The sequence below is a fragment of the Harpegnathos saltator genome, unplaced genomic scaffold (assembly GCF_003227715.2).
Source record: "Harpegnathos saltator strain DR-91 unplaced genomic scaffold, Hsal_v8.6 scaffold171, whole genome shotgun sequence".
Classification (NCBI taxonomy): Eukaryota; Metazoa; Arthropoda; class Insecta; order Hymenoptera; family Formicidae; genus Harpegnathos; species Harpegnathos saltator.
The window spans coordinates 395,052-419,186 of record NW_020229952.1 but is presented as its reverse complement, the minus strand read 5'-3'; the positions used below and the strand labels follow the sequence as shown (position 1 = coordinate 419,186).

The 24,135-nt window shown below is 31.5% G+C and overlaps 2 protein-coding genes across 2 annotated transcripts; both read left to right on the top strand.

Annotated features, from left to right (window-relative positions):
- Positions 1 to 1,631: 1,631 nt before the first annotated feature.
- On the top strand, positions 1,632 to 7,549 carry ZnT49B (solute carrier family 30 member 9). Its single transcript, XM_011143297.3, has 11 exons — positions 1,632 to 1,970; positions 2,253 to 2,771; positions 2,845 to 3,034; positions 3,130 to 3,212; positions 3,337 to 3,460; positions 4,847 to 4,985; positions 5,057 to 5,380; positions 6,338 to 6,550; positions 6,634 to 6,768; positions 7,196 to 7,309; positions 7,442 to 7,549. The coding sequence occupies exons 2-11, from the start codon at positions 2,306 to 2,308 to the stop codon at positions 7,484 to 7,486; spliced, it is 1,833 nt and encodes a 610-aa protein (XP_011141599.1). The 5' UTR covers positions 1,632 to 1,970; positions 2,253 to 2,305; the 3' UTR covers positions 7,487 to 7,549.
- A 339-nt stretch (positions 7,550 to 7,888) lies between these two features.
- On the top strand, positions 7,889 to 16,339 carry LOC105184470 (uncharacterized). The gene is made up of 6 exons (XM_011143296.3): positions 7,889 to 8,370; positions 8,661 to 8,994; positions 9,214 to 9,557; positions 12,794 to 12,912; positions 13,004 to 13,184; positions 15,872 to 16,339. The coding sequence occupies exons 1-6, from the start codon at positions 8,146 to 8,148 to the stop codon at positions 16,061 to 16,063; spliced, it is 1,395 nt and encodes a 464-aa protein (XP_011141598.2). The 5' UTR covers positions 7,889 to 8,145; the 3' UTR covers positions 16,064 to 16,339.
- Positions 16,340 to 24,135: the final 7,796 nt, after the last annotated feature.

Below are 24,135 nucleotides of genomic sequence, written 5' to 3'. Positions count from 1 at the left end.
ATCGATACTCCCGCATTTTCGCGACTTTTCAGGCGCGATCGCAAAAAACGCCGTAACAATCCATTGGACGAGTCGATAAATTTTCATACGGTTCTTGCTCCTCGCCGATTGAGTTTATAGAGTCCGTTTCGCAGCGCGTAAAAAGTTTCCACCGATGTCGACGTAAAACGTTCGTTAATTGACGCAAATATCGCCGCTCTAATACCGCGTATCGACCGCGTCGCGGAAGTGTGGCGAAAAGTGTAGCAATCAACGTGGGACGCTCTACAAGATGGATGCTGCGGGACATGGAGAGCGGCAGCGGACATGGACGGACATTGGTGGATCTAGTGGGATGCAATGGGACATCATCAATATCATCATCGGTGAGCGTTTGATTCAATGCTCACAAAGAGCTCTTTTATTATTACATTGTGCATGCTGCAAATTTGCATTGACTTTTGTAACGAAAAATATATTCCATGAATTATTGTCATATATTATGGCCATATATTATTGCCATATATTGTTGCCATATATTGTTGCCATATATTGTTGCCGTATATTATAGCCTTATATTATTGCCATATATTGCCATGTATTATCGCCATATATTATGGCTAATTGAAATCGCGCAAACAATCGAGAAAACTGAATTTACCGATAATCGCAAAGGCGCACGGCAAATGTCACAGACGGATGACAGTACCCCGTGGTATTCCGTCTCAGGGCTGCCCGATAATAATACTCTTGCTGCAATTTAACTTTGAATCACAGACCTCCGGTCGCAGGAAACTTTCTATCGTGGACTAACCCCTCGAGCGGAATGTTCCCGAGAAGCGCTCTTGATATAAACGTTGGTTATAAGCGAACTTGTCTCGTTCGGACCTCGTCGCGGCGGGTGTTGTCGCGAAAAATAAGGAAGAAAGGAGTTAAACATCCGCACCGTTGTGAAAAGAGGGGCAGGGAGGCGATGGCGTCCCTTCGCGAGTAGAATGTTAGGCCCTTGCGAACGCGAGCATTAAATTTCATCGGCTGCGGGCGTCTTCCAACTAGTTTCTTCGCGGAGACGGCTCAAGATACAGGAACGCGCTTTTGCCACAATATAATCCTATATCAACCCTATCCTCACCATAAAGCTCGACCATAAAGCACCATAAAGCACTTATAGTGTTCTAGTGTTATATAAACGCGTAACAATGTGCGGAACCGTGCTTGTCAAGTACGCTGTTATGGTTGTAGCACGGACATAAACCGCCTGAAAGTAGATGTAGCACGGACTGCCACCATATGCAGGTTTTACCGCCGAAACCTGAAAGTGGATTGTAGTTCCTCTTTCAAAATAGATGCAGATGCCGCCTTTTCCCAGTGCGGAAAATCGGTTTCGTCGAAAACGCCGTGTTGGCCGCTCTCACGTTCCTCTCTGCTCAAACTCTCTGCTCACAATTATAGGCATACTACAGACACGACCGCCAGTAAGGGCTGTATTCATAGTCCGGTCTTATATTTAAGATCGTCTTAAGTTCATCTTCAGATGCTATATAGATCATTTCATTGGCTACAGAATATCTGAACGTGTATTCAAGACGGTCTTAAATATAAGATCTGATTATGAATACGATGAATGGGCGCAGAACGGACACGTACTAAATAGAGACTTTACCGGCAGCGTCTGCAAATGGGCGTAGTCAACGTAGTTCCCGGCTACAAATGGGCGCAGATGACGTTAAAATCAGTCGTGAAAATTCATGTCGGCCAAAACGCCGGCGTGGTCGCTTTCAAGCTTCTCTCTGGCTAGGTCTCTAGCTCCTGTATACCCTTAATGCTTTCTTACCGACAATTCGTGCAGTTATTATTCTGCGGCGAATATGATTATTGACAGCTTAAGGTGTCAGCGTTAGACAATTATTTGCTTTTCTACTAGTGTATTGTTAAGATAATGTCAGTATTATAAATACGTAACAATGTGTAATGGTTAATTCAATAGAAAGGTAAATATCTTTACACTTATGTTTATAATTATGTTTATAACAAATTACATTTCTATTATAGTAAAATTTGAATGAATTATAAAAGTAAAATGTTTCATATTTTACTACTTTATATTTATTACTATATATTATATTTTATTACTTATTATATATTATATTTTATTACTTATTATATATTATATTTTATTATTTATTATACATTATATTTTATTACTTATTATATATGATTGCTTCCTGTATAAATATTTTACGATATAATATTTTTAGATTTGTTCTTTTCAGGTTAAGTGATGTAGAATAGTGCATCTTTATAGGAAAGATAAACAGGAACTACGATGTATCGATCCCACAATTTTTTGCACTTTATTCGAAATACAAGTCGAAATCATGTCGATCATCTATGTGTATTGCAGATTGGTTTAATTAAAAGATGTGCTAGTATTTTTATAATACCAAAACATGGCACTCAATATAAAATGTACAATTTTACTAGTCTTCAGAAGATTTTTATTAATAGAAAGATAGATAAACATGATAATTGGATCAATATGACAAGGTTTTTATCTGATGATGCAAAAACTAAGAAAGATAAATCTGAAAAAATATTAGTTGAAGATTCTCAACAGAGAATAATAGAATTAGATAAAGAGAAACTAGGTAAATTAAAAGAAAGAGTATTAGATATAGAACCAGTTAATCCTATTGATAAAACAGAAGAAATAAGAGAAACAGCAAAACTTACAGAAAAGCACTTTACAGAATCCAAAGAATCATCAAAAAATGATATTACATTAAAGAAAGGTATAAGATAAGATAATTAAGTACCAGTGTATATTTTTAATGCAAGAGATTGGCTAATATTTGACTTTTGTAGCAAAGAAAAGAATCAAAGTTGATAAATCAACATCCTCTTTGGAACGTAACTTTATTACACCTGTAAGAGCTATGTCAGATTTTTTATTGAAGCCCACTGATTTAGAAACTTTACCAAAAACAAAAAGACGTTCTCCATATGAGCTTGAACCACCTATTACTGTTTACTGGAGGAAAGATGTTGAAGCTAAGTAAGAGAGAGTTTTATCAGGACTTAATAAATTGCTGTAATTTTATGGTATACAGTAACAATTTAGTTAAATAATAAGGGTTTATTAATTTACAGAGCTTTAGAAGTATGGGGATCACGAGAGGTTTTGTTGAAAGAACGTTTGAAGAAAGAAGTTGAACGAAAAATCTATCAACAAAGTAAATTTGTAAATAATATACAAATAATAGTAATGTGTATAGATAGATAGTATTTACTATGATAAGAGTATTCTGTTGGTAGAATAATTGATACAAAGTTTGTAATTTAAATTCTTCACTGTAGATGTTTTTACCGTCAAACGAAGATTGAGGGATTACAGGCGAGAGATTGGTAGCAAAACAGAAATAATACAAAAGGAAGGTCTTTTTGGAAGATCTGGTAAAGTAGTATTGACTGCTATAGCAATGTGAGTATCTAATGTGTTTTTAATTAATTCGGTGTGTGAATTAATTCGGTCTATCTGGCAGTCAATTGCTATGTAATTTTCTAACCTCTAATGTCTGCAAAAGACATTTTTTAGTTTTGATATCTGGCAATAATATTCAGTTGATAAACGTTTAGGTTTGTAACAATAACATCGTGTTTATCTGATTCGAAAATGTCAAAATTCGAGCCAAAAAAGCATAATTTCCGGGGAATTCTCATTTTCTGTTTTCATTTGAAGAAAACAGCCGCTGAAGCTCATCGAATACTTATAGAAGCTTATGGTGAAAGTGCTCCCACTCATAAATTATGCAGAGAATAGTTTCGACGTTTCAAAAGTGATGATTTCAGTGTCGATGACAAACCTCGTCCAGGTCAGCCGAAGAAGTTCGAGGACGAGGAATTGCAGGCGCTAATCGATGAAAATCCGTGTCAATCGCAACATGAGCTCGCGCAATTGTTGAATGTTGATCGATCAACAATTTCTGTGCGTTTGGAAGCCAAGGGGAAGATTTAAAGAAGGAAGATGGGTGCCATACGAACTGAAAGAAAGAGACATCGAGAGGTGAAAAGCCATGTCTTACTTGCCAGGCAAAAAAGAAAAGGTTTTTTTGCATCGTATTGTGACTGGAAACGAAAAGTGGATATATTTCGATAATCCCAAACGAAGGAAATCCATTAACGACCTAGGAAAACCATTCATATCGATACCAAAGCGGAATATTCACAGCAAGAAAGTAAGCTCTGTATATGGTGAGACCAGAAAGGTGTAGTGTATCATGAACTATTAAAACAGAGCCAAACCATCACTGCTGAACTTTACCAACAATTGATTCGTTTAAACAACGCATTGAGGAATAAGCGGCCGGAATATGCAAAAAGACACGACAAAGTGATCTTCCAGCACGATAACGCTCGGCCACATGTTGGAAAGATTGTGAAGGCCACCTTGGAAGCACTTGGCTGGGACATTTTACCTCACCCGCCGTATTCACCAGACATTGCTCCACTCGATTATCACTTGTTCAGATCGATGGCACACGGGCTTTTGGACCAGCACTTCAACAATTATGAAGAAATAGAGAAATAGCTCAATGAATGGACCGTTTCGAAGGACGAGTCGTTTTTCCGTCACGGAATGCAACAACTGTCAGACAGATGGGAAAAAATAATAGCAAGCGATGACAAATACTTTGATTAGTGTACTTTTTCATGTTTTTTCATATTAAAGTACTTTTATGTTAAAGTACTTTTTTGGAAGAAAAAGACGGACCGAATTAATTCACACACCTAATATGATGGAGCTTAATATATATTTATTATATGTGCAATTGCAGATTGTTTCAATTAATCTATTTCTTTTTTCTAGAAATGCCAGTAATTTTTTATGCAAATTAATTGCCTGGTTATATACTGGTTCGCATAGTATGTTCTCCGAGTGTGTGCATTCTGCAGCAGATACTTGTAATCAACTGATTCTTGCATATGGTATCCACAAATCGGTGCAGGTGAATGATTATAAAAATTTAACATCTGTTTCAACAAGCTCATAATTTTTCTTATTCAAACAACTTTACAGAATCCCAATCCTGATCATCCGTACGGTTATACAAACATGAAGTACGTTTCCTCATTAATATCAGGTGTAGGTATTTTCTGTGTCGGCACAGGCCTGTCCATATATCACGGGATTCACGGACTCCTATTTCCTGCGCCATTAGATTCCTTTTTTTGGGCATATTTTGTTTTGGGTGGATCTTTGTTATCTGAAGGAGCGACGTTGATGATAGCATTGCATTCTATAAGAAAGGGTGCAGAAGAGAAAAAAGAAAGTTTCAAGCAGTACGTTTTGGAAGGACAGGATCCGTCTGTGAATGTCGTACTCATGGAGGATTTTGCAGCTGTAAGTTATGCTTTTAGGTTATTTTCTTCAATTTCTTATACGACTTGAATTTTTATTTCAAATTGATGTGGTGACAGAAAAGATCTTATTAACAAATTTCCAAAACAAGTTTGATTATACTGTCTAATCAATTTTGTCTTCTAAACACAAATCCATTGTTCAAATTAAGCTATGCTATGCAAAAATATGAATTTAAAGTTTCAAAACATGTTTTTTTCCATTTTAATATAATATTTCGTCCTATAGATATAACTGTATTGAAAAAAATTTTTTCCTATATAATAAATGAAAAAAAGAATTTCATTCTATCTTAACATTACGTTTATGTAGGACGAATGTTTTTTGTACTTACATGATATAATTGGAAAATACTAATTAAAAAATCAATATATAAAATTGACGACATATAAAATGTGAAGACGTGTCGTTGTTGATATCTACAAATATCAAATATGCATAAATTAACGCACATTGTGAAATTCCGATTATATTACTTGAATACAAAAGTAATTATTTTCCACACAAGGTTATATTGAACTAGAATAGAAAATACTTTTTTTTATTAATAATATGTGAAAAGGCTTATTTTTAAATATTCATATCTCCAAAACAAAAAAGTCATTAAAACGAAAGAAAACGCATTCTAAATTTATAGTTTATACTTTCCTATAGTATTATTAAAACAAAAAAAGTTCTGTCTATAACACATCATATAATTCTTCAAAATTGTTTTTGGTACATTTTATTCTACTTTCTTAAAGACTGTTATATGATAGATTTAGATAATAAATTCGTATTAAGTGGTCAAAAATATTTTATTAGAAATTATTATTGACACTAGAGGGGAAATTATGTCGAATAATTATCATAAAATATATTTAATACGACTTGAACGTACTTCATATAAGGGATCAAATGTTTCAACATATCAAAATATTTAATTTTTATTTTATTTAGGTACTCGGAGTTGTTGCTGCAGCTGGATGTATGGGGTTGACTTCTTATCTAGGAAATCCGATGTTTGATGCTATTGGATCACTTATCGTTGGCGGCCTTCTTGGTGGAGTGGCGTCTTTTATTATTTATTCGAACGTCGCCGCACTTGTGGGGAGAAGTATATCGCAAGAGAATCTCGATAAGATTAATGCTGAGTTAGAAGCGGATATAATGGTAATATTACTCTTCAAATCAATTTATACGTTGTTTCTGTGAAATTTTTCTTCACAATTCCTTTTACATAACATTTAATTTAGGTCCGTGCCATACACGATGTGAAAGGCATCGATATGGGTAATAACCTAGTGAGATATAAAGCCGAATTGGATTTCGATGGACGAGAACTGACAAGATCTTACTTAGATAAGCATGATCTTATTACGATGTTGGAGGTATCAATATTATTTCTTCATGTTGTATGCACGCATTGTATGTTTGTAAAACACATTAAACTAAGTAATAAGATTATTACTTTACGTTATTATTTTACGAACAATCATGTAAAATTTTAAATTATCAACGAGAGATTATTAATGAATTAGCACGCGATGCGGTGGGACGAACTCTATCGGCATGATTGAGTTCATTCCATTGCATCGCTCTTGCTAATTGCTAATCTTTTATTAATAATAATTAAAATTTTACGCGGTTATTTGAAAAGAAAATCATAGAAGTTTTATTGCTCAGTTTGATATGTTTGATATATTTTAAACGCATATGAACATTGGTATGATTTGTGTCAGATGCTCTGTATAATATACTCAAAGTGATATAGTAATATAGTTATAATAATCGAATTATATTTTGTATTTTATATAGGAAGTAAAGAGTATGCAGAATATTGATGAATTAGAATCGTTTTTATTGAGACATGGTGAAAATATTGTAGATATGCTTGGTGGAGAAATTGATAGAATAGAATTAAAGTTAAAAGTAAGTAAAATTATCCATAAAGTTAATCCATAAAGTTAATCCATAAGTTAATAATCTATAAATTCGTAATTAATAATTATAAAGATAAAAGTATTAATGGATAAGTCATTTTAGTAATTTTCATATTTTCAGAAAAATCATCCAGAGATACGACATTGTGATTTAGAAATTCTATAAATGTATACCAACATGATTGATGAAAATTAAATGGAAATGGATGTAAAATATTTATCTTAATTTAATAATTATCATTAAAGTATAAAAATAATTTTTTGAGTGCTTAGAATAAAAGCACAATGTTTTATTTAATAGTAAGAAAAAACCATGTTTTGTAAATGTTTTATGTAAGTTGTAAGCTGCTGTAAAGACATTATTTAATATAATAAATTAACAGAGACTTTTTAGATATTATTTAGATAACATTATTATACTTATAATTTGACTAAAAAATTCAGAAAATATATTTTTTCTACACTAGTTTCAAACCACTACTATAAATATTGGCCTTAAAAAGTATAATATTCCAAGCAACAAAATTCTTTTATTCTTTTATTTTTTTATTTGTAAGCAATGGTTTTTCTGCATCGATTTTTCAACCCGTTTCCACAGAGCTTCGTAATGAAAACAAAGCGTTACTATGGGCGGCTCGTGACAATACAGGGCATATTGCAACAATAAGGTTACCGGTTGTTCATGAGATTTAACTTTGACTGTTAAACATTTCAGAAGGATTTTTCATGTGCTCGTTAGTTTTCTGTTACAAATATCTTAACAAAGAATTCAGGCGTATGAAATTGATTACAAGTTGGATGCTGAACTGATAGAGTGACAGCTGAATGATGGATGTGTCGGAGCTTAGTATGACACACCAAAATCGAAGTTCCTGCGAACGAAGATCTGCAGAAATTGCTAAATCGTTCGAGCACAACGATAGCGAGAACGATACCGCTGCTGTTCGCACAGACAACAATAATTATGTGAAAGATGTTAACGTGTCGTTGCAGAAACGATGGACCAGCTCGGAAGATTCAACCCGACCATACAACCAGGAAACTAAGATAGTTTGTATTAGGTCAATTATATTTGCAACGTGATCAATGAAATTTTATTCTATATTGTTTTATTTGTTATCATGTTAATTAGAAATTCATTCGTGAAAATAAATTGCGAATTTTAAAAATGCGAACTTTATTCGTGATGAAACGGTTAATTTTACTTAACCGATAAATGTATTTCGCGCCGACATATACGTCGCTTTATTTTATATCATGTCAGTTTGAGTTGTATCGGATCAGTATAAAAAAAGAAAAAATGCCTTATTGAATATTAAACTCTCCATTCAACATCTCAGAGCTTTCTTCGGCGACAAGGCAACATCGAAGATACAGAGACTGAGTCTCCGGACATTATTAGTAACGATCAGTTTCGTATAATCGAGAAGCACTCACGAGGAAAGACACGCTACTCCGATATTCATATGGATGAAGAAAAAATCGCGACGAAATCGCTGAGAGGAAGAAGGAGAAAGCGCAGTAAACGGATCGACAGACGGAAATTCAGTGAACGATCTCGTACGGCGGATGATAGTTATCGTGATCGAATCGACGGATTATCTCCCAAACATTATAGTGGTGAAGATAATATCACTGATGGATTGCAAAGAAAGAAAAAAAACACCAGTCAAGGTAATAAGGAAATAAATCTTTATCATGCATTATTTTGACGTAGATGTGTTCGAGGAATTGATGAAGATTTATTCTACCAAGTTAGGAATTTCCGGTAATCGTGACTGAAAACTAATTTGAAAGATTTTTTCTATTTTCTTTATCACTATATATGTATTTTGCTATTATTTAATTAATAATTTAATTAAATAAATTTAATAATTTAATTTTTCATATAAGCGGATAATGAGGTACCTATTACGGAGATCTTGAAGAAAGCAGAGGAGAATGAACGCATTAGGTACGAAGAGCCCGTACCACTTCCGGAATTGACTACAGATATAATTTATATTCAAGGCAAAAATGGCTTTAGTGCCGTAAAAATTGACAAGTTGAAACATGCTTTGAGAAATGATGCTTTGGGAAATATAGCGAACATGACAAGAAGAGAAGGTCACGATTTTGCAAGAACTCGAACACACACACTGATAAGGGTGGCGATTACCGCTCAGAAATTTTGGAAATCTACAGGATTTGTTTTTCAGGGTCTTTTAGGTGGAATGGCGCTTTTGCATTTCGTAATGGTGAGTCTTTTTTTCTTTAATGAATACTTTTTGATTCTGCAATATAATAAAAAATAAAACAATTATATAAAAAACACATCAAAATAATAAATCATATAAAAACAATTATATAAAAACTTAAACATATAAGATTTCTTTAATTTTAAGATATGTTACAAAGGGTGAAATTCTGAATCATTTGTATTTTAAAATATGTGGAGGTTGCGTGTAATTTCTAAGATGTATCACTTTAAGATATTGCAGTTTTATCCTTTATTATACTTCTTTATTATACTTTATTATACTGAGTTAATATCATTCCAAATATATCATTCGTATTGTTCTGTTTTATTTACATTTCTTATTTTATATTTATTATTTTCTGTAAAAGATTCTTCAAATTTTCCATCTTACTAAATTAATAAGATAGAATAGTATATGAGTCATATACAGGGTGTTTGATAGCTGATCATGCAGACGAAAGTTGGAGATAGATTGGGTGTAGCCGAGAAGAAAAGTCATGTACCATAATATCAAATTGGCAATAGTTATCGAGTTATTAATTAAAACATGTGAGCCAACGAGCGCGTAGAGAGTGGAGGGCGGCCGCAGTAAGCACGTAGACATTTGATAGTAGACGTTGACGTTGACATTTGAGCGAGCGAGTTTTTTCTTTATAGCTTTTTCCTTATAGCTCGCTCGCTCCTCGTCGTTCGCGCTCGCTCGCTCTTCGTCGCGCTCGCTCGCCTCTTGTCGCTTGCTCTCGCTCGCTCTTCATCGTTCGCGCTCGCTCGCTCCTCGTCGCGCGCGCTCGCCTCTTGTCGTTTACGTTGCCCCTCGCCGCGCGTGCTCGCCTATCGACACTCGCTGACTCCGCCTGTATCAAATGTCTATGTGCTTACTGCGGTCGCCCTCCGTTCTCTACGCGCTCGTTGGCTCACATGTTTTAATTAATAACTCGATAACTATTGGCAATTTGACATTATGGTACATGACTTTTCTTCTCGGCTACACCCAATCTATCTCCAACTTTCGTCTGCATGATCAGCTATCAAATACCCTGTATACAGAGTGTCCCATTTTAATGTCCCACTCCAAATAACTCTTCAGTATTGAAGTTTCAAGGAAAATGATATGAATAAAAGTTGTAGGGATTTAAGTAAACTACCTTATGCTGACCTTAACTTTGACCTTGACCTCTATTTTCAAGGCTATTTGAAGGTCAACTTGCGTTTTTTAAGTGGGAACACTTATTTTTTATTACACTGTTCTTTTCTACTAGTTAATTTGAACAACTTTTGTCTAAAACATTTTTTTATTTGTCTAATATTTTTTGAGATATTTGAGGAAAATTTGATAATTTTTTTAATATTTAACTTACAATATCTCGCTAATTATTTGTCGGAAGAAAAAGTAGTACTAGACTTTCTTGCTTTATTTAGTCTCAAGAATATATTGCTACAATAGCGCCCTAATTTTTATCAATTTAATGATTTTGAAATTTCCAAAAATTAGTAAGTTAACAAAAGTCAAGGTGTAACAATATACTCTTGAAACTAAATAAAACAAGAAAGTCTAGTACTACTTTTTCTTCCGACAAATAGTCAGCAAGATATCGTAAGTTAAATATTGAGAAAGTTAACAAGTTTTCCTCAAATATCTCAAAAAATATTAGATAAATGTCTAATAAAAAATGTTTTAGACAAAAGTTGTTCAAATTAACTAGTAGAAAAAACACTGTAATAAAAAATAAGGGTTCCCGTTTAAAAAACGCAAGTTGACCTTCAAATGACCTTGAAAACAGAGGTCAAGGTAATCATAAGGTAGCTCACTTAAATCCCTACAACTTTTATTCAGATCATTTTCCTTGAAACTTCAATACTGAAGAGTTATTTGAGGTGGGACATTAAAATGGAACACCTTGTATACTACTCAAAACAATTAGGGGAGCGCTTTAAAACTTGCAAAATTTGCTGGTTTTTAAAAAGCCATATTTCAGCTTGGGGAGGTCATAGAACAATGTTCCAGGGCGCATTTTAACGGGTGAAGCCTCGACTTTAAAGAGGTTTCATTATTCGTTTCATCGAACTGTTTTTCTTGTAAGACTTAAAATCAGGTCGTGAAAAAATTGTGGAAATTTCATTTTGTAGCCACACACGAATAAAGCAGGGATGGAAATAAAAATGGTATCACACCCGCTTCGAAGTGGAAAATTTCCACTTTAAAATGCCGCAAGAAACATTGTTTTATCATACCTTGGAACCGAGTTGTCGCATTTCAAAGTCACCCCTGCATTTTGCAAGATTTTTAGCGACACCGCCGGCATTCGCATTATTCCATGTGCACCACGGGGAAGTTGCTCAGTTGGATTTTGCACATCATGTGTATAGTGTATGTGTATGTTAATATGAAGTATGCGTGATGGGTGTGTATGTGTGTATATGTGTGTGTGTGTATCAGCAGAGATAAGGACCTTCTTCTATTAAAGCGATTAATAAGCCTTATAACTTTTGTCTGAAACACTTCTGTAAAATTTATAGTTTTCGAGATTTTTAAGGGTTTCTATATTTTTTCTTTACCCTGTAGAAATGTTCGAGGCCATATCATCATACTGCTCGTTCGATTATAATTGCTATTGGTAATTCATATCGCATGGTAAAGAGTTAGAACACGAACAAAAACTCATCTTTATAGGAATTAAAATTTTTACTGATTAATTTTCTTTCCATTTTTTCTTTTATTACGATTTTTATTAATTAACTTGTATCGGTTTCCAAAAGCAATAAAAAAATAAATATTTTATAAAGTAATTTTATTACTTAAAACGTAAACGTTTTATTACGTAAAAACGATTTTCTCTCTCTTTCTCTCTCTCATTTTACTGACTCATCATTATTATTTTCTATTACTTTGGATATATTATACATCTACATATTTATTAAGTGCTGTTATAAAATTGGGTCAGTCATAACATCTTTGAGTAATTCATCAAAATTTTTGCATCTGTCTAATATTCATTTGTCATTTATGCTTTACTTTAATACTTTTATAATATGATAGATTAATGAGAACATATTTATATAAAAAAATATGATCCATTAGAAAAGTTGTTTTTGTTTTATATTTTTGTTTTATATACTTGAATATTTACATAATCCCTATTAATTTGAATACTTTAGTTAAAATGTAAATAGTTTAGTAAAAGTATGTAGTTTAGCACTGACAATATTAATAAATACGATCTGTTATTATTCCAGATACATATCTTCTTTAATACTTCAATAAAGTTCGTATCAAATTATTCGATTTTTTCCGAGGTGTACTCAAATGTGTTTTCCTTTTTAATCGCTCTCTGCGTCATCTCGATTTTCGATAAGTACGTAATGTAATACGTACGGTAATTTTCAAAACAGAAATATTTTCGGTATAATTTAATATTAATCTAATAAGAACATTTACTTTTTCAGATTCGATCTAACGCGACTCGATATCGATCATTTGCGAGAAATTTATATGGATCATGCGAAATCCGCGATTGCTATTCCGCTTTATTTAGCGACATTAGGCCTTCATCAGGCATCATTGAAAATCAACGATCAGTTGGCTCTGATGCAATACTACGATATCAATGAAACTATATGGTTGAATGTAAGATTATATTAAGTTTGCAAAAGTTCTTATAATATTAAAGCTTTTTTTATTAATTAATAACAATGACATAATATTTTAATCAAAATACTGGCTGTTACTATCAATCACTTTCTGCCATTTTTTGAATAATAGTTTGATTCCGCCTCGATAAAATGATTTATTTTTTGAGGCAATTCATTCATCATTCCTTTTCGCACTTCTTTGACATTTCGGAACCATGTTGATCATACTGCATCGTATCGTACTGCATTGATCTAAATAATGAAAATCAGATGGGGCAATGTCTGGAGAGTACATTGGATACAGCAGAACTCCCCAATCTAACTCAAATAATGTTTCTTTAATCTTAACAACAACATGCGGCCTGACATTGTTGTAAAGCAGGATGATTTGTCTCGCAGCTATTTGAGGATGTTCTCTTTCATAACTTCTCTTTCATAGCTTTCATAGCTAACTCTTCAACAGGGGAAGAGTTGAGGACATCCCTTACCGATTTTGATGGGCTTCAGATATTATGTTGTAGAGCAGTGCTCGGAATTACTTTTACTTTTATATTTCTGACGATTTTCAGGAGTTATCCCCTACTTTTTTTTTGAGAAAACTTCCGAAAATCGTCTGAAAAGTGAAAGTAATTCCGAGCATTGTTGTAGAGCATAAAAGGAAATTAAATAGATTTTTTATGCGCGTATCTCGAGGTTTAGAGGTTGAAACAACTCTTAAAAAAAAAAGACTTTCATTTTTTGCAAATAATAAAACATTTAAATAATAAATATTAAAACATTTAAATAAAATTTTTAGAAGAGACAAGCAATACGTCACTACTTGTGTCTTATTTCGCCGCGCACCGGCAATAGTTGCTAGATCGATTGAGTTGCGCTATGGCTCAAATGGCTGTAATGCTTTTCCAATATCATTTCAGCGACTGCTCATTCGTCAGATTTCTATAGTTAATAACTCGATAATTAATGCGAATATTGCAAAATAGTACTTTTTTTATATCAATCAACTTTACATTTGTTGTTACGTCACATTTGTAAGTATTTATCCTTTTCGGATCTATGGATTTAACCAATTTACTCTGGGATGGACAAGTCTGTGTGAATTACGTATATTTGACCGGAATGAAACAGGATTTTTAGGACTTTAATAGAAGAGACGAGTATTTAAAATACCAAATCTTTAATATGTATCTTTTACAGTTGAGATCTTTCGCACCTCAAATAAAACAATTAAGAATAATGTTTCGCAAAATGAACGTCGTAATGTATCGCAACAAATAACCCAAATTCTAAGAATGTGTTAGAAGATGTTTGTATCTGTCAAAATGAGTGAGAAGGTGAATGAGTGAGTCAGTCAGTGAATGAATCAATGAATGAATTCGTGTCTTTGGCTTGCGTGTCGCCTTTTATAAGCAGGTAGTGAGATATTTCCGCGCGAGTTCTTATCATCTTATTAGTAGTAGGGGAAAGATGTCTCACGACATAAGAGTAATCAATAATCAATCAATAATCACTACCGTATTGTCAATTGTCTTTTGTCATTTTATCCTCCCGTTTTTTTATCGATTCATAGTTATATTTCTGAACATAATACTTTATCGATTGAATTTGAAAAGTTACGTGGACGTAATATACTTTAGTTACATGAGTTACCAAACACTTTATATATGGATAAATTTATTATTTAATGTTTTTCAATTTTTGTAGTTACAAAAACTTAAAAATTTGTAAAAGTAAAGAGGGAAGGGGGATATTAATTATTTTGCATTTTTTAAATTTGAACAGAATACTGCAAAGAATATAAATTACTCAATTTTTGTATGAAACATTTTTATATATGTTGTAGTTTAGGAAATATTTACAAATAATGAAAAAGTCTGTTTTTCTTCAAAGGATTGTTTCAACGCCTAAACTTCGAGATATAAATATAGAAAAAATATGTGTTTAATATTTTGTGATGCTTTATAGTATATTCAAAGCCGATTAAAATCGGTAAAAGACGTTCTTTCCCGACGTCCCTTCTCTTATTATTTCAATCGCTATAATTGACTATAGTGATTTGCTGTGACTGTTTGTTATAATTGTCTGTCTATGTGTTCGATAATTTTTCAGAGTACGATATTAATTTATCAACTGTAAACTACTTTGCAAGCTCTTTTGACATTTGGGCCAAGTTTTCGTTGCTTCTAATGCTTCCAAATCAATGTTCTCCTTATTTTTGTTTGGGCAACTAAATCGTGACTTGTCGTTAACATCGCTAATCACTATTTTTAAACTTTTAGAACAATTTCTCATAGGTAACGCGCACGCGCGACCACAATATTCTTTCCATAAGTTTCACATATCAGTTTTTTAGTTGTTGTAGCAGTTTCACCTCGAATAAATTAAAAAATGATGTGGTGACAAATCTTTATCTAGTTTTATTTTCAATTATGTTAAATGTGATACTTTTTATTAATAATTATGAATTGTCAACCATCAATATTGATCAAGTATTGCTAACATTTAAAAATTAAAAGATACAACTTAAAGGAAAATAATTAAACTGCTGGTACAGCCATTTATTTGTAACTAGTGCGAATTATTGCAAGTAGCAATAGTTTTTAAATAGCACACTTTATTATCTCGTGTAGACGATCCTAAGAAGAGCATCGAATATTCAATATGTGTTTGATAATGTTTCAGAGTACGATACTAGAAACATATGTAGATGAATTATATGGTTGGGAGAAGATAACGTTGTCAAAGGATTTGTTTGCGGTACTCGCTTGGTTTTTCGTTGCTCTAGGAACACGCGACGACATGTTACTAATACATCTCGAATCGATGGAGAAGTACGCGAGCAACGTGCTATCTTCAATGAAAATTGAGAAATAGAGAAAACCATCGAACATCACTGACACGTATTCAATTTTTTTACGCAATTACAGGAACTGATATTCATAAAATGCTGAAAAGAAAACACATCGGATAATGATCATGTATCTTTCTGTATAATATAGTGTGTTCAGCAATTCAATTTATATCGTATTGCATAGATATAAAAAATTTGTCAATGGTATATCTTTAGGACCGGTATATGAAGAAAGGTATGATTTAAACATTTATTTGTAACAGAATAGCGTTTGATATGTACAATATGTATAAAGTCTGCCTAGGTGCTAATTGATAATATATACATACATACACACACACACACACACACACACACACACACACACACACACATACACAATATATATAGCATAGGGGACAATAATATTAAGAGGAAAATAATATGACGCATTGATACAGTATTAAAATATGTCTTAAAACTTTTTTGAGCGCAGCGTCCGGCAGAATCTGCAATTGCAAAAAGCAGCGCAATTTTTAATAACGCGCTGCCATTTAAAAGTACAAAATTGCAGAGATTCGATGTTGATTGTAAATTACGTCACCTTCTTTTCGTGACTTGCAATTGCCGATTCAAAACGGCGTTCATTCTTTTGTATTGTATTCTTGTTAAGAAAAAAAGTGTTCATTATATAAATAATGTGCGAAGGCTTGTACTTGTTTGCGAAGCAACAGATAAATATATACATACCACGCGTGTAATATTTATTACACACTAAAATCTGTTTTTCTTCTTCCTGTGATTCCTTTTTTTATAATTTACATCATTTTCTCTTTTTTTTGTTTTTCTCTTTTGTTTGTTTTCTTTTGCGTACTCTAAAATATCTCTGAACTTAACGATATCATCAAGGCACTGTTAACAGTTATCCGAGGTCTGAGTCAATTTTTTAACATTTGTCTTTGACTTGTCTATATAGATCAATCTGTCACGAGTTTACCTATGGTATCTTAAATTCTCGTTTCATTCATTTACATACTCGTACACACACATACACAAATAGCTCTAGCGGATTACATTCGTAACCAAGCTTAGTGATGCGTAATCCGATGGCCGGAAAAATCGACGTTACTCGATCAATCAGATCTTTTCGTTATGTTAGAAGCTACGCGACAAAAAATTTCTTTTTTGTCATGGTGCTTTGTTACAATTGTAAATCGTTACTTCATACATAGTAATTTAAAATATACAAATTCGTAATGGCAGCATCGAGTGGAGTTCGTGCTTTCGCACAGCGCAAGATTACTTCGAGCGTTCGTATGATATATTCCGCGAAGAAAATTAGGATGTGTTTAACGTCACAGTTGACGACACGTTATATGATAAAATGGATGACAAGTCCGCTCATTACGGGAAAATATCACGAAACATTTCCGTGATATTTCGATTACGGAAAATATCACGGAAAATTCGGAAATCAACAGTAAGAATTATAAACAACTTACAGCTAAATTGCAAGTTGTTTTTTAAATTGTTTAGAATAAAATCTCGCTTAAAATGAATGAAAGATGAAAATGTGAGAAAACAATGAAAATAAAAATAAAACTGCTACTCATAATTACAAGAATTAATGTTTAAATTAAATTTAAAATGGAGTTTTAATTTATAGAAGTTTATAAAAATTATAGAATTTATAGAAATTTATAGAATTTATAGAATTATAATTTATAGAAGTGAACATGTTAATCGATTAAAATGAAATTTTTTAAATTATTTTCCTAGTATTTTATAACTGTATACATATTCATTTTTGAACATTAATGTAAAACTATTACAATGATAAATTTTTTATTCGACACATTATTTCCACTTTTTTGAATAAATAATAATGATAAATCAATATGATAAATAATAAATCAATAATGCGTACAGAAAATTTTAATAAATTTGTTACAATATATGTTAAAGATATTTTATTGGTTATTATTCAGTCAGTGATTTTTACTTCGATAAATTTCAAAATATAACTAGATTCTAACAATTTACTTGTAAATTTTTAGAAAAAATCATATAACACGGATGATCTTGATTTTCACATATGTTGTAAAGAATTAAGGAAATGTTGGAATACCATCAGACAGTATAAAAAATTCATAACAAATTACATCATTTTAACTTATATTATATAACTATTTTTTAGTATATGCTCATAGATTTTTTGCACGTTTAGAATATATATCGTAATGCTGTATGCGAATAAAAATTTATACTGAAAAAATTATATTATAAATACAGAGTGTCTGAGACCATCCATACACCTCTTTTCTTTAAAAAACAAAGCATTTTGGCGAAAAACGTTTTAGATGAAAGTTGTATGATTTCAAAGGGGATATATAACAACTATATCATTTTGTTTACAGATGGCGCCACTTTCGAGATATTCACTGATCATTATTTTTCTTAAATGGAAATCCTAATTTTTTATTATATTATATTTTTTTATCAATTAATTTTAACAACTTTTATCTGAAACATTTTTTTATTTACCTAATGTTTTGAGATATTTAAGGAAAACTTGATGACTTTTATAATATTTAACTTACGATATCTCGCTAACTATTTGTCGGAAGAAAAATTTGTCTGTACTAGACTTTTTTATTCTATTTGATCTCAAGAACATATTGTTACAATAGTTCCCTAATTTTTGTTAACTTATTGATTTTTGGAAATTTCCAAATCAAATTAAGAAAAGTCAGGGTACTATAAAAATATATTCTTGAGATCAAGTAGACTAAAACAGTCTAATAACATTTTTTCTTCCGATAAATAGTTGGCGAGATATCGTAAAATAAATATTGAAAAAGTTGCTGAGTTTTCCTTAAATAATATTATCTTAAAAAATATTAGGCAAATAAGAAAATGTTTCAGATAAAAGATGTTAAAATTAATTGGTAGAAAAATATGATATAATAAGAAATTGCTATAAGATTATTTCAACAGACGCTGTCCATAAAATATGAGCTTAATGCAGACATAGTAGGCTATGGATCTGCTATGGGATTTTGTTATCCACAGATTGGCTATGTATAAACGTTATGTGGGTAGTAAGTTAGAAAGGAACGAATAATAGTTGTCCTTGTCTCCTTATTGATTAAATTATTATACGGTAAGCATGAAGCGAGTTAGCAGCGATCTTATCGTTAAAGAAGAATTCTCGTCCTATTAATCATCTGCTCCACTATTTCCGCGTTTTGTTACTTATAAATTGGGAAGAAAAGGATTTTGAAACTTTAATTGATTTCTGGTAATAACGTAATAAGGCGGAAAAGACATATTTTCTAAATTTTATCTTGTTTATGCACGTATACGTATACATATAATAAATATTAACAATATGTGCGTATATAAATATTAATAATGAATGCGCGTATGTTTTAATATTGCATAATGGAAAATAAACATACACACACATAGATATATACGCGCGCGCGCGTGTGTGCATACATATGCACGCACATACAATATCTTTATAAGTTAATAATATTATTATATTAAATTTAATTAATTTTTTCTGCAAATTCTCAACAATTTATTATATAATTTTGCGTGTTAATTAGCGAAAATTATATAAATTTTGTGGAAATAAAATAGCTATAATATACATATGAATTCTCTTGTAAATAAGGAAAAAGAAAGATAGCATAGTATTAGAAGTAGGATTGATAGGTAAGATAGGAGCGATTCTATGTTGCAAAATAAGCATTTTAATAAATTTAATTAATGCACACGTTATGAATATATCTCTCGTCTGTCGTATACACTTTTTTTAGGCTGAACGAACTTCTTTCTCTTCTTTTATATCCTTATTCAAATCTATTTTTCCCAGAAAAGACGTTATCACAGTTCCTATACTCAGTGAATCTATTTTAAGCATTGTCTCTGATGCTTTTGGCGTTGACGTCTTCATCGTTATCATCTTCCACTAGAAAGTTTATATCAGGATTCCAATCTTGACGTTTTGGCGAAAGTTTCATATAACCGGCCTGGTGTATTTTGGCCTTTCATGTCCTCTTAGACTATTGACAATATACCTATCATTTCTTAATATTCTAGTTATCTGGTATGGTCCCAGAAACTTTGAATAAACTTTAAGACTAAGTCTTGTTTGAATACGTTTAACAGCGACACATCTCTGAATTAATGTTTATTAATTTATTTTGACCCTCTCGAAAATTTTTCGGTTTTCTGTTTGTATTTTCAAGATATTTCTTTTTGCCTCGTCTCGTAATTTCAATGTTTCTTGAAAGTTTTCTATTTTCTGAAGAGTATCGTGTAGCTTTCAACAGCATCCTTCGTCTCGTCAACAACTTAAAAGCTGTTGTTCCAATGCTCCATTTAAATGAAAAATTAATGAACTGTTCACATTTTTGTATCACTTTGTTCTGATGATGATAACTTGATGAACACTATAATGATAGATTGGTTTATTCTTTCCACTTAGCACAAAGTGTTAATTCGGTTGTAATGGACATATATTTTATATTTTTTCTCGACAATACTTATGGAATGTACATGATAAGAACGTTATTCCACAGTCCCTCATAATTCGTTTTGCATTTTCAAAAATGAACTTCTGCTTTTTTAACCGACTGGTAGCTAAAGTTATGATCTGAAAAGATATGTTCAATCAGTATATACGGAACTTTGATCATAGTTAGAATTTCTAATTAATAACTACTGTATTTCTCTTCGATTTTAATAGGTTTCCTATTAAAATTAGCGTAAAATATTGAATGAAGTTGATTATTTTTATCATAATTTTGCAATATAATCCAAGGTCATATTTAAAAGTATTTGTGTGGAGCTTTATATTGGTAGCACCTCTATACAACTTCGATATTAAATCACTTACTAAAGCTGTCTTGAGTCGTTTGAATGCATGTTCTTTTCCAATTTTGAATATAAACTTTGTTCCATTCTTCAACAATTAACGGTTATGCAATCAAGGCATTGTGTGATATGATTTTGCGAGAGTATCTTATTAACCCTAGTATTGAGTTGAGTAAATAGTAATTTCGTATTTTGCGGGTAGATGGCTTTAGCTCTTATGTCAATATTCAAAATGTACAAAGTTGTTCTATACCAAGGGTATCGTCGTCATTATCCCATTTGTAATGTTTGTCACCTGCTTCTTGCTGTACACTTGTACACTTGTTACTGCTTCGTCTTGTTTCTGTTAGTCCGCTGAATTTTATATTGTGTAAACTTCTGTCACAATCCTTTTATCGTCGTATTGCAGTATATAATATATTTATTAGCCTTTTTGTCTTTAATGCCGTCAATAATATATTGAATTTTGGCTTTTATTTCCATTTTTGTGAGACTTCCAAGTTCTAATGCATTTGATATATTCTTAATGGATAGTGGATCGGGTGAGAGATGGAAGGAGGATGCTTGGCTAGTAAAATAAGATCGCATCTAGCTCGCCTTAATCTTACTGCGTAATTTGATCAATGGACAATGAGAGCAATCGATTGTTTGTTATTATCTGACTTACTATAATTGTATGGAAGTAGAACAAACTCTAGACCAAATGGTTTTATCGTTACCACGTGTAACGGACATAGCTTGCATTTTTTCAAGAGCATATCGGAAAACGTATACCTAAAGTCCATACGGTATGACCACTCTTAAACTCTTCTCTGATATGGCATACAGTTCTATTTTATCTACGTTTTACGATTTCTGAAGGTAGTCCAACGTCCTCTGAATTTTTAAATAAAATGCGTTAAATAAAATGAACTGAATAAAATGTTCAGAGTAAAATTAAACAATGCTCTGTTATATTTCCTAAGATATTTCAAGTTTACTTACTTTAAGCATAGTTATTATAAGTTATGTTTAAAATGTATATAAAAGATAAAATAAAGATTGGTAGGAAAGACATGATTTTGATTTTTATACATAATATCTATACAAGTTTAACGGCTAAACTGCGCTAGTGTATTCTATGAATAAAAATAAGAAAAAGAATGTTTTATATGTCCATATTTATATGTTCATAGTTTTATTAAAAAGTTATAACAAAAAAATAAAGAAAATTAAAAATATTTCCTCGCACACAAATATTACTTTTATCACCCCATAGACTTATTTGTAAAAAGTTATTCTTTATCTATATCATATATATACTTCATAGAATTATTCTTTATCTATACCATATATACACTTCATAGAATTGATTCAATTGAAGTTAAATAAATCCGTCAATGACAATTGTTGACATCTTTATACTAGATCACGTACTTTTTGAACAGTTCTCATATTTAACTTGCTTACGATTTAAAAGTATGACAGGTAATCCATAATTATTATTAATATTATAATATTAATAAACGTTAATATTATTTATTTGCGGCATTCCATTTGTTTGCTGTAAATTTTTAATAAAGCTTCTACGGGTATATCTATGTACGTTATTTCCCTTATTTTTTTACAGAACACACTGGCACAGTTTGGCCGTTAAAATCTGAGGCAACTTTTGTACATATATTGTCAAAGTCACGTTATTTATTCAATGGAAGATAAAATGAAAAGTGTTTATAACATCAATTGTGTCAATATTATTATGACATTTAATATTTTTTGTTTTATTCTAAGTATATGTTTATCATATATCTGTTATTCAATTTTAATATATGACTTTCATACGTTTTTCCCTTCGAGAATCTTGGGAAGATAGTGGGGAGTGAATACTTGTATGAGAGAAATCAAAGCACATGTATAATGCTTTTCCGTAGATTATGGTGGATTGATAACAGATTACTACTTTTTGCTCATATATCATTAACTTAAAATATTTTAGGAATTACAAGAGAGTGTCGCCTAATTCAAAAACTTACGTTATTCAGAAATAAACTTAATAAATATGTATCAAAGTTAGGATTATTTATATTCTATGTAAGTTTTTCTAAATATTTCCCAATTTATCTTTTAAGAATTATTAAAAAAATAATCTAACTTACAGATAAAATTTTTATTGCATATCGAGTGCGTTTTGATTTGAAATTCATCAAAATAAAATCGTTGCAATCTTTCTTCCACTGATTATATATCATATTGATTTAATTTTTCAATTTCGAATAAAAATATTTGCTCAACAAATCAGAGTGGAGAATTCATAACATGAATTCATTCTCTATATTTTATATGAACGATATAAATGAACGAAATAAATGAAATATGAACGAAAAATTACTGAAATTCTAATGATTTAATTGTCACTCCGTGTTTTCGAGTGGAATTTTACTTAAGAAGTTTATATGATCAATCACCTGTGTTAATTGTGAATTGTGGTTACGTGTACAAGATAATTTTATTAGCCTAACGTAAACTGCAAATGTGTTTGCGCGCATGTTTGCGTTATTCAAAAGTTTGTTGAAATCGTTTTTATCATTTTTTATGCTTCTTTGAAAGAAAAGCATAAGAGTCAGGTTGTGATTTGTCAGTACTATAAACATTTCGTAAGATAACAACGAAAGCGACATCATTACAAGAAGAACAAAGTAGGTAATTTTGACAAGACTCGATCGATATCAGAAATATAATATAGTAGATATATAAATCGCATGATGTACAGTCGAACGAGAGATCAAATGAGATTTTATTTTGATTAATTACTAAGAATTGAATTCTTTTATTGAATATAAGTTGCGTTTCAAAGTGTTTAAACCATATTGATAAAACAAACTCTGCTCTATTTATACAGAGTGATCCAACTAGAGATGCAGGATTTGTTTTACAAATGAAACAAGGCAATGACCTGCAAATTATTATTTTTATTACACCGATGTGTTCGTTAGGAATGGGAATTACGTATGAAAAATAACATTATAAATAACCGCTTCTACTTTTTTTACTACTCGTTTAGTAAAGTTTCAATAATTTTTTGCAACTTAAAAGATGGAATTTTGTCAATTTTTCGTTGAATATTTTCCTATAAGCGTTCCGTAGTTTCAGGATTAAACTAAACTCGATCGGTGTAAACTCGTATCTTCAAATAATCCCAAAGAAACTAGTCCAGAGGCGTTAAATCGCAAGATTTTGGGGACCAGTTGAC

Bases quoted from the DNA above. Each gene is read 5' to 3' on its own strand.
- ZnT49B (XM_011143297.3), top strand. From the start codon at position 2,306: ATGTATCGATCCCACAATTTTTTGCACTTTATTCGAAATACAAGTCGA. The intron at 3,035-3,129 runs GTAAGAGAGAGT...ATTAATTTACAG, and splicing joins AGGAAAGATGTTGAAGCTAA to AGCTTTAGAAGTATGGGGAT. The intron at 3,213-3,336 runs GTAAATTTGTAA...TCTTCACTGTAG, and splicing joins ACGAAAAATCTATCAACAAA to ATGTTTTTACCGTCAAACGA.
- LOC105184470 (XM_011143296.3), top strand. From the start codon at position 8,146: ATGATGGATGTGTCGGAGCTTAGTATGACACACCAAAATCGAAGTTCC. The intron at 9,558-12,793 runs GTGAGTCTTTTT...TTATTATTCCAG, and splicing joins CGCTTTTGCATTTCGTAATG to ATACATATCTTCTTTAATAC. The intron at 12,913-13,003 runs GTACGTAATGTA...TTACTTTTTCAG, and splicing joins GTCATCTCGATTTTCGATAA to ATTCGATCTAACGCGACTCG.